Below are 11,882 nucleotides of genomic sequence, written 5' to 3'. Positions count from 1 at the left end.
GTTCGTAAAAGTGTAAACGAAGAACATACATGTACCGTATTCCAGCCACCGACCCCCACCTCCAGACGACATGACATCTTACAAAGATTCCTGACCATTAGCAACATATTGGACTCATTTGGACTTATTTGGATGGAAATGGTCACATCAATAAAGCTCAAAGCCACACACATAATAATGTAAACTGTATATGGAATAATACATTTGCATCGTAATTGAAGTAAATAATCTCTTAGTTAACAATTCTTGCAGGAGACTGATGACAGCATATTCTTTGAGGATGGCAAAATGGTGATTGATCAGGGCAAAGTAGCCTTTAGTGGCTTAGAGGCATCCGCATCTTAGCACTTGCCAGTGCATCATGTTGTCTCATTTCTATCAAAACAAGTTATACACCGAGAATGTAGAGATTTATATGTGTTGGTAGTAGACATCAAAAAAAAGTTTATAACTATAATATACCGTTATTAACCTATTTCTTATCATCATTTTTCTAGGCTTTGAACGGATTCCCAAATCCACGCAATAACTGCTATTCTTGTGCTTCACTGAGCATCATACAATACATCCAACCAATTTGAGACACGATGGAGATGAATCTGTCTTCAGATATTTCTACATCATTGTATGAATTGTGTATAGCTGCCAAACAAATTTCCAGTCATAAAGGAAAGGTTGGTATTAAATCATTTTGTAAGCCTAAGCTGTGGGACCAGTACCTGCCTCACAGGGTGCCATGATGACAGAACAGAACGTATGGACATAAAACGTATGCCGTATCCACTTGCTGAAGCAAACTTGCAGTTCTTTGCTAGCGAGCACATGCAGCATGTGAAAGCAGATCCTGTGTATCACCAGTGGCTTGCTACCATGTATGCAAACTTTGAAGAAAGGTTTATTGCACTTTTCACAGGACCAATGTGGAAGGTTGATAAAGAAGAGAAGGTGCACCAACAAGTACTGAACACTTCAAAATCACACTGGGTGATTTCATCAGAGCCCAGGATCGGAACATTAGGGACTAAAAAGTCCTAATTCGCGCACACCACAATCATATGAGTCTTGTTCCAGAAGGAATGTCAACAAAATATGATTTAGGTAGACTAGATATTATATCAATTATTGGATTTATACATAGAAGAGAACTGATAGATGTTTTATATAATACAATGTGTCTGTGTCTGCTGAATCACTAATATATGCCCCCATAACTCCACAACACCAACATATAGTAAAGAATGGTAGAGAGGCAACTGAACCGGGAGAGAGCAAGGTCGTAAGTATATATAAACAGGAGTTAAGGGCCTGTCGGTGTTCATAATGCCCAAGGGCAACAACATGTCCAAGCACTTTCTCGTAGATTACATGCACGGGACATACTAGGCGTGGTGAAGAAGCTGATCCACGCCTGGATTGAAGATATGAAGGCAGACTACTTTATAAATAGCATGTGGGTAGATAAAGTGGATAGGTGCTTGCATGACATATCATCACCTATGACAATGAGGTGGTATCCACTCGCCTATGACGATGAGGCGATATTCAGTCACCTATGACCTATGGTGACCTGGTAAATACCAAAGATGAGATGATCTAAAATTCAAATTAATTTATTTATTTTTAATCAATTGCAGTGCTTTGAGTGCACAGGAGCCCAAGACAGGTGCCATACACTGTACTACACTCATGACTGTAACATTGACTACATAATGCAGGACACCTGGGCTGTGTATATGTAGAATGGTATGGGTGTGGTGCATGTGAGCACCCAGACATAAATATAGCTAGTGGGGCTGGTCATGATCGCATGACACCTAGACCAAAACTCAGAACACATACAAGCATAGTAAAGAATGGAAAAGGGGCAACTGAAAAGGGAAAGAAGTGCAAGATTGTAATCGTCACTTGGAACTCTCTACACAAGACTTAATATTGTGTTGCCTGATGGGGAAACACCAACGTGCAGAGTTAAACCACTGGCATACACAATGGATTCACCTGCTGTTGCAGCTGTAAGAAATATCCAACAATGGAATGGCAAGCACCTGGCCATAAATATATCTAGTGGGCTGGCATTGCTCGCACATATCCTCGACTGACACCCAGACCATAACACATGCCAGTATTGTACAGAATGGTCAAGAGGCAACTGAAAAGGAAAAGCATAAGGTTGAAAGTATATGTAAAGGTTATTATACCCAAAAGGAGTCATCCTGAATACGACGAAAGAGTTACTTGGAACTCTCTGCACAAGACTTAATATTGTGTTGCCTGATGGGGAAACACCAACGTGCAGAGTTAAACCACTGGATACACTATGGATTCACTTGCTGTTGCAGCGGTAAGAAATATCCAACAATGGAATGGCAAGCACCTGGACATAAATATATCAAGTGGGGCTGGCCATGCTCGCACGTATCCTGGACTGAAACCCAGACCAAAACTCAGAACACATACCAGCATTGTACAGAATGGTCAAGAGGCAACTGAAAAGGGAAAGCACAAGGTCGAAATTATAAATTGCAACTGAAATATGGAGCGTATCAATTATTATATAAGTTCATTTCAAGGCAGGAGAAAGACCGTATGTTGAAAAACTGCAAGAAACTGAAAGACCAAAAGCAAAGTGTATCTAAATGAGGATCTTACTACACTTAAGGCTAGGTTGTTGGGTTGCACTAAAGGTCTTCCAAATCAACTACAACACCAGTGATAAGGGGAACCACATCATAGATAGACCAGGTGATCTGTTCAAGCTTGGCATCCAGTCTATTGATTTTGCCAGGCTTGGACTTAAACACCTGGGACATCTTCTTAAAGCTTAAAAGCATGCCATCTTTTCAAACAACTAAGTGCTGACTACTACTTTATAATGTGTAAAGGATATGCTTATAGGACTTAAAATATATTTTATTCTGTGCTGACAGACTTTGATGACAGGGTTTCCACAGTGGCTACAATTTTGCAAGATGTTTCAAAACAATTTGATAAAGGCCATATCTGTATAAACATGCTTTTTGTAAACTCAAATAACAGAATTGTATTTTACCTTTAGTTTTGGTAGCCAATACAAAAGGAGACTTACCATGAATAGTCAAAGTGAGTTGACTGGGGTACACAGTCAGAGAAGCTAAAAAGTGATGATGTGAGCTGCCTGCTCAGGGCAGCAGGATGGAGTTGACTGGTGGTAATGATTAATGACTTACAGCAGCTTTGCATTGAAATTTAAATCAATGGTGGTATTTGATCATGTTGACATTATTCTAAGTATAATTAATTGTAAAACAAATGTGACAAAAAAGGACTGCAAAAGAATCAACAGAAGTGTGGCATTATCCCTACATAACATAAATACATATAACTGTATAATGTTTAAAAAAATAGACAAACTTTGTTGAAATACATCAACTGCAATGGATTTCCACAATTATTTGACAATAGAAACATGCATAAAATCATACATAATTATAAGCATATCACATTTGATAGCATCAGGGCTAGAATTCAATTGCAGTGTGAAAATCAATCTTAACCCATGGACACAACTGCCTTTCTTTCAGTGCCTCTGATTGGATAATTACATGATATAATCATCTGCGTAACCAATGAAAACAGAGCTTTTGGATCTCTTAACAATTTTAAGCTTGTTCCCCTTTGGATATTCTGACCATATCTGATTGGCACAACGTATAATACAGCTCTCTTATCACAATAGCTCTTACACGCTGATCACTTGGCGGGTAGTGTCCATGGGGTTCATTCTGGCAAAGCATACAATTGTTTAGATTTTCAAAATTTACGAGGATTAACTTTGATGCACACAAATCTTTGCACAAGAATCTTTGTAAGCATTGGCTTACATGTCAGAATTCTAACCCCGTAACATAATTGAAATTGCCCTGGTGCTCACACGCACCACACACTTACTCTACTGCACTGGTGGAAATTACTTCAGGCTGCAACAGCAGGTTAATCCATAGTGCCAGCCAAATGCATCAGCTAAGCAAATTGAGTCAATTAAGGGGGTACTACACCCCTGGTCAATTTTGTGCCTATTTTTGCATTTTTCTCAAAAATTGTAGTGCATTGTAAAATATGTATATTATAGGGGCAAGGACTACAAATACTGCACTGAAATTTCAGCAACTCAAGGCAAGTAGTTATTGATTTATTGATCAAATATTGGTATTCCCGCATTTTTGGATGTAACTCCACAACTGTTGTCTGTGCTGAAATAAATTTTTCCAGTGCAGTTGTTACATATCTTACTTGTCACCAATGCGCTTTAATTTCTGAGAAAAATGAAAAAATAGGCCCAAAATTGGCCAGGGATGTAGTACCCCCTTAAATGCTTGATTCAGTCTACCATGTTGGTCTTTTCAAAATTCATATTTTGGTCAATATGCTGGTTATTTTATGTCATGTATACATCAGAATCAGTTACTCAACAATTGCCTCATTTTACTTTGACTTCATCACTTTATCCACATACCATATGTGCCCGTCCACCACAAACTGGTCGTAAAGTCGGCATTTTCCATTTTGAGATACAATCAAAAACAGTGCATGGATTTCTATGTAAAATATATTAGGAATTTGACCTTTGATGAACCATAACTTCACTTCCAAATGTCCGATGAAGCTGGTTGAGGTGTCATTTTGAAGCTGAAAGTGTATTCGTCCAAATCTGCAATAAACAGAAAATGCTCTAGGGCTGACTTTACTACCACTTCGTGGTGGATGGTCACATATGTTCCTAACAAATGTCCCCACTCAGATAAATACCCTATAATTTTGTAAACGAAAAAGTGACCAAAATGCATCATACTACATACTATATGGCCTGTCAGTAAGCTTAAACTGGCATTTGCTGCATGTCTGATATTGCAAAATTGCATGGACAAAACCTCGACTGCCATCCAGGTCATTGCCAAATTGCTGTAGAATTTTCATTTTAAGAACTATTTTTGCATGACAACTTCTTACAAATGCAAATTCAGAGTGAGAATGATTATTATTCTACAGATAAAATCGCTGGGATATTTAAATCATTCTGTCAATGTTCAAAATGGTAGACTCGAAAGCAATTTTTGTATTTCGCCTTTGTTATGGCAAGTTTACACCCCAATTTATAAACAAATTTCACACCCTGGGCTGTTTATTAGGAACAAAATGGTATACCCTAGCACACAAACAGTATAGTGTACCATCATCAATTCATCATCATTTACTCTTTTGTCTCATATAAGCACGGTATATACTTAAGTCATCCCTCTTCAAGCGTGTGCTGCCACCAATCAGTCCCTGTACATAGTTCTCGTAAGTTGCCTTTGAATTCCTGTCGACGGTCGGTGGCGTTACTCTCGTAAGATGAGTCTAGGTTGAACACACTATGTGGAATTCTATAGGAATATTAATCAAAAAGATGAGTAAAAGTCAGCTTTGAATTTATCCCAAATTAATCATTAGGCCAAAAAAAATATTGTTGTGTTGCCCTCAAGTGGGAAAATGGGAAATTTGGGTCGGACGGTCAGATTTTTTATTTTTTATATATTTTTTTTTAAACCTTCAGTTTTTAAAAATCCCTCAAATATTAAATAATGCTTCTTCAATTAGGGACATTTGTCAATTTTGACTTCTGGATACCTGTTAGACATCAATTAAAGACTAGTTTTTCAATAAAATATTAATTTTAAGTGAAAAACATTGAGTTTTTGAACAAATCTGTAAAAATCATCATTCAAAAAAACAAATTTAAAAAAAATTGCGACCCTGATTTTTCAGGATTTAGGGTAGGACGCTTGAGGGCAACACAACAATTTTTTTTTTGGCCTTAGTATAGATGGAAGTTACTATTTCATTTATCCATAATTAAGACTGTGGACGAATAGACCATTTAACAATAACTTTTTATAGACATTTAGAGGCTCCTAAAAGTCGTTTGTAACATTCAACATGATTGTATATCGCAAAAGGCTTTTTGTTTTGGATGGCATTTCGGACAGCTTTAGCATTTTGTAGGGTGTCCTTTCTCGTGACAGTGAGTCCCACTGATGGCCAGACGTGTCTCTAGCTAAAGCCTTGTCTGTTTCACAGAGAATGCTTTTTAAGATACATTACTTTCGCAGTGACAATGAAATTTTAGATTATTCTGTAAGTGGCTTTTTTCACATAGAGAATTTTTCAGAATTTCAGGGGGCATTTGTGTGTGTTGTTATTTTCATGAAAGTTTCATGCTTCAACAATGATATTATTCAAGTTTATACTTGTATGCTGTTAAATTTGTGACCTCACTTGGTGAAAATAAACCCTCCTGAAAATTACCATTAATACAGAATACAACTTACAATCTTGTTGCTTTCTTGTTACAGATCTTGATTTTACCCGTTTCACTTGTCTTCTCCATACAATTCTGCTTAGCATTCACTCCCACAGAAACATATCTGAAATACAATCAGTACATTAGCAAACATCAGTTTAGCTTATTTCAAGTCATCAGGTTTGATAAGAAACCCAATAAAACCCAAAATCTAGATGTAAGATTGATCAAATTACTATTTTATTTCTTATATAGCCCATTACATACAAAATCTCAATGCGCTTTACAAAATATTAAAAACACCAAAACTACAAAGATTAATTGCACAAATACATTTCAACTATATCAAAAATATACAACTGATACCCAGATAAAACTCAGAACCAGCTGAGATGAGACTAGGTTAAAAGGTAAACAAATTTAAAAGTTTAAGAAACATTACTAAATGCATTGGTAAAAAGGTGAGTTTTTAAAATACTCTTGAAATGATTGATGGAATCTGCAGATCTGAGTTGTATAGGCAAGTTGCTCCACAAGACTGGAGCTGAATTACAAAAAGCTCTCTCACCATAAAACTTTGTATTGCACTTTGGGACACTCAACAACTTTTGTGTAGTGGAACGTAGTGAACGGGTGGGTTGATATGTATTAACCAATTCTTTTATATACAATGGGGCTAGATCATGCAAGGCCTTGAAAGTAATCAGGAGCACCTTGTACACGATACGCTGTTCAATCGGAAGCCAGTGGAGATCGTATAAAACTGGCTTCATGTGGTCACGATATTTTGCATGAGAGACTAGACGTGCAGCAGAATTCTGGATGCGCTGCAATTTGGCAATCTCATATTTTGGCAGGCCAAACAGAAGACTGTTGCAGCAGTCTAGTCTCGAGTGACGAATGCGTGTACAAGGCGCTCAGTTGATTTACTATCAAGATACTTGAAGATCTTATCAATCTTGTAGATAGCAAAAGAGGCTGATCTTGTTTTAGCTTTTACATGCTCTTTCATGTTAAGTGCACTATCAATCACAACACCAAGATCTCGGGCTGAGGTCGATGGATCTATAGCTGCATTACCAATGGTAAGTGGTGGTAGTGGCAGGTTTTTGACAAATTGAGATGACAGATGAATAACCTCAGTTTTTGTCTCATTCAGCATTAGCTTATTGGTAACTGCCCATGCCTTAATATCTGAATCACACAAATTCATTTGTTATACCCTCAAAAAACATTTTCCCTAGTTGTAAATGCCACTTTGATGGAAAGCAGTTCATCAACCCAATGATGCTGGTATTCCTGCAAATCTTGGGTCAATGTATTTCTCAGGTGTACACTTTCCTTGAGCAGAGGGTCACAAAAGTGATGGAAAAGAAAATGCTCTATCATTAATTCATTGGGATAGATTGTAAAACTGTCACTGTGTAGGAGAAGTTATAAAAATACTAACTGAAATGCTCCAGTAACATCGGACAGCATAAGTCCAATGTCTTTGTGGGAGTATTTCTGTTTGCGGCAAATGTAGCATTTTCAGTTTTCCACTGGTTCACAGCCTTAATGTTCTGTGTAAATGATTAACATTGGTCAGGCCTTTATTCACCTTCGCAGTGTTTTCTGCAACTGAAATAGCTGTGGATGATGCTGGCCAACAATTGTTGTAACAGAAATAAGTCAATTTCAACCTCAGCCTTTAGACATTTAGTTTTTCAACTTTATTTGCTTTACCTTTGATATATCATAGTATCTTTCCTTTCTGGATCTTTGAACTCCACTCCATAGATATCTTTGGTTGTAGGAAACGCATCCTGAAACAGATTTGCAGATAAAAATGCATCAGGGAAAAGAAACTGACAGAGTTTGGTAAAAAACAGTTTTATATGCACCTGTTATCAATACAGGCCTCAAAACACTTGCATTGATACAGGGTGTCCCAGAATGATCTATACCGGGGAAAATGGAATTTTTTAGGTATGAAGGGCATGTTAAATGGTCATATTGTTTTACATTTTAAGTTTTACATATATTTAGCTTTCTCAGATTTTTTAGATTTTAATAATTGGACGTTTCTAGTAGAAGTTATAGAAGATTGCGTAAAAATGGTGAATTCTAAGTTTTGACAACGCAACCTATTTTTAAAATCTGTAACATTACTAACCGTTCAGCACAAAGTTATTTGGAAAAAGTTATGCAGGTATTTTAGTTGTGCCCTGTTCATATTTCCACTAAATAGCCGATATCTATCTATTATTTATGACGTTACGAAGCAATCATTATATGGAATTAAGGATTTGCGGCCTAATCCCATTCTCTCTTTGGCGGTAGTTTTAGTTATTGTGGTGTGGGTTCCATGTCATTTGAAATGCTTGCAGAGGTCGAACTGGTTGTGGTACAGAAAAGATGGCTCCTCAATTTATTGTACAGCAGCGTGGATTTCTTTCAAAAACTTACTGGCAAAACGGCAGCTATGTTGAGACGCAAAGAAGATTCATTAGACGATTTCCGCGAGCACGCGTTCCAGTCAAAGGAGCGATAATGTATAACGTAAAGAAGTTTGACGAGCACAGAACTGTCAGGAATCGGCAGAGTGAAGCTTCAGGTGCTCGTAAGACTGTAAGAACTAGAACGAACATTGCAGCTGTCCGGCAAGCTTTAAGGCGCAACCCCAACAGCAGTTGTCGTCGAAATGCTGTGCCAAACATCCCACGTTCTTTATTTAATCGTATCGTGCCATTTTCAAGGGTATGCGTACGCGTGTCGTTTGCGCTGAAAATGAAAAGCAGGTTTTCATCGATTTTACATTATTGCATGCCACGCCAAAACAAATAAAGGTAGCGTGCTGAAATTAACAGAATAAGTAGGAGACATGTCCAGCATTATAATGCACGTATCAAAAATAGATACACTGCCCGTCTTCTATTTTTAGTTATTTTTGCAAACACAGTACAAATCATTCTGGGACACCCTGTACAGCATATACTTTTTCAACTAGACTTAGGTAGTGAGCAACATTTGTTCCTCTAAGCTGCTGAACCACAAATGTGCTGACAAAATACTCTTGTACACCTGTAGATGCTCTGCGGGAAAAGCTAGCATGCATGATTCGACACTGCGACTATGTGAGAGATGAACTTACATCATTACCAAATCAAGGCAAAACAAAATATGGACGATGGACATGATCATGCGGTCGACCGCCGGTTCCGGGAATTTCCATCCCGTTGGAGCCGGTTTCTATTGTTCTAAACAATGGAACGCGGTTAAAAAAAATGCCGGATTTGAATTCATCCCTAAGCATATTGATCACCCCTGAAGTTTGGAAACCATATAGCACCTTCTGACAAAATTCAAAACTGCTGAAATTTAAGAAATGTTCAAAAATAAAAGAAAACATCAGAGGACAGAGTGCCCATCTCTCTTCCGTTAGCGATTAGGCCAGACTCCACCGTGAAATGTTGCTGTTGGGGAAATGCCACACATCCTGCACATCGAGTCTGTTTACTTCCCAGCATTTAAGAATGTTGGTACCCATTTATACACCTGGGTGGAGAAGAGAAATCAAGATAAAGTGCCTTACTCAAGGGCACAACACAATGGCCTGACCGCGGCTTGAACCCGCAACATTTCGATTATGAGTCAGGAGCCCATTCCGCTTGGCCACCGTGCAAGGGTGTAGTATCCAAGTAAGCTACCTAAACATACCTTCATATTGAATTGAGTTGCAGAGCTAACAGCCATACTATTATCAAAAGATGACCCTTCCATATCAGATGTATCACTCGATGTATCATCTGAGCTGGAGGTATTCTCTGATGTCTTGGGTGAACCTGCTGTGACCAGTCGTCCAGCAATTGGAAGAGTTGGACGCAGTTCTCCACTGAAACCAAATTCGGTAATGGATTTTAATCATGTGCACAAAAGCATAAATAATATGGGTGCGTTATGTACATAATGAAATAACATCAAAAGGATTAAGGGTGTTCACTAGGTTTAGCAGGAAAATTACCTTTGATGAACATTGAACAGCATAAGTGTGCGGGTTAAACATTGGACCGGATCATTTGTGATCAATCCATCGCACACAATGACGAAGACAAAGATCCATGGGTACTGCCTAGCATACATAGAAAAATGTTTCCAAGTCTATTTATTGTCTACATTTGGGGCTATTCCAATTAAAATCCACACTACCCCTGTGGAAGATTCAGCTTAAGTCCTCTACAGAGGGAGTATGAGTTTCAAATGGAATAGAAATTTGGGTAACTTCCATTTGAAATACTCGAGTAGTATAAGATATAGGTAAAGCCATAATACAGGTGGAGTTCAAAATGATTAACCCTGATTACATTTGAAAAATGTACTCCCCCTGTGGAAGATATTTCCAAAATCTTCCACAGGGGTAGTGTGGATTTCAACTGGAATAGCCCAATGCTGTGAACTGTGTCATACTTAATGCATACCTGCTAGCTTCTTCCTTTCTCTTCGACTGCTGTATCCTGACTTTGAATGGACTGTAGTCTGAAGTACTCTTTGGCATAAATGTTCTGCAATTAAGAAGAGTCAACAGGTCAGAGAAGTTCTTAGGATATTTAAGAATATACATCAATTATTGTGGCTGCTCAAAATCTTAAGCTCATCAGTTATTCAAGTTTGCACTCATCCCGCTTGAGGAAAGGTGTAACAGGATGTGTGCAAGGGAGCCAAGTTTGTACCCATGACATTACACCTCCATGTTTGGAACCTGTGAAACAATGTCCAGAAAATCACAGGTATCAGACTAGCACAATTTTGGTGTATCAAATTTTCACAATCAAAAACATCAAAGTTCACTTTTAATAACAAAGGTCAAACTTGTTCTTAATGATGTATATTATGATCGTTTGTGAAAAACAAAAATGCAGACAGGAAATTGTCATAAATTTGCTCCCTTACAAGATTGGAAGTACAGCTTATTATATTTACTGAATATCAACATGGGGCCATCATCACAAGAAATATATTTACCATTTCACAAATGAAACCTCTGGAAAGGAAAGTGCCAATTCTTGGTGATGAGGGGCGCACATATTTTGATAAAAGTGCACTGCCAACAAACATCTCTTACACATGCTTATAGCTTCTATCAAGGAGAGTTGTTACATTGTGTAACATTCTTGGATGGTCTGTACGTAGTATTCAATAAAGGGGTCCACAACCTCATCCCCAGGGGACACTCTCACAATCACATCACCACATGCAGACTTGGTGACATCTGCAGCTGGGAGTGGAAGTGCATTGATGACATCATACTTTTTACTATCCTATAAGAAACTGAAAATTCAATATTTCTGAGTTCTGACTAATTTTGCTTGATCGCATCACATATTAGGCCCCGGACATTAGGGTGGGTGTTGTTCTGTTTTTTAATTCCTACCTACGAGATATTTTTTCCTGGTAGGCAATTTGCATATTCCTCCAGCCAGCTTGTCTATTCAAAATATGGCCAACCTTTGTCTAGTTATTTCTATGATGGTCTGTGGTTTAGTGCACTGACATTATTACCAGCAAGCATGTTTGAAGGGTAGGT

At 38.0% G+C, this 11,882-nt stretch overlaps 1 protein-coding gene across 1 annotated transcript in view; it reads right to left on the bottom strand.

The window, feature by feature from the left end:
• Positions 1-431: 431 nt before the first annotated feature.
• The window catches only part of LOC140157127 (polyphosphoinositide phosphatase-like), a 49,710-nt gene continuing 38,259 nt past the window's right edge, over positions 432-11,882 (bottom strand). Inside the window, 6 exon segments of the mRNA XM_072180205.1 lie at positions 432-5,361; positions 5,363-5,402; positions 6,348-6,443; positions 8,045-8,124; positions 10,019-10,193; positions 10,777-10,860. Coding sequence (XP_072036306.1) covers positions 5,224-5,361; positions 5,363-5,402; positions 6,348-6,443; positions 8,045-8,124; positions 10,019-10,193; positions 10,777-10,860 — 613 coding nt within the window. The 3' untranslated portion in view covers positions 432-5,223.

The sequence above is a fragment of the Amphiura filiformis genome, chromosome 7 (assembly GCF_039555335.1).
Source record: "Amphiura filiformis chromosome 7, Afil_fr2py, whole genome shotgun sequence".
Classification (NCBI taxonomy): domain Eukaryota; kingdom Metazoa; phylum Echinodermata; class Ophiuroidea; order Amphilepidida; family Amphiuridae; genus Amphiura; species Amphiura filiformis.
This window is presented reverse-complemented; position numbering and strand designations above follow the sequence as displayed.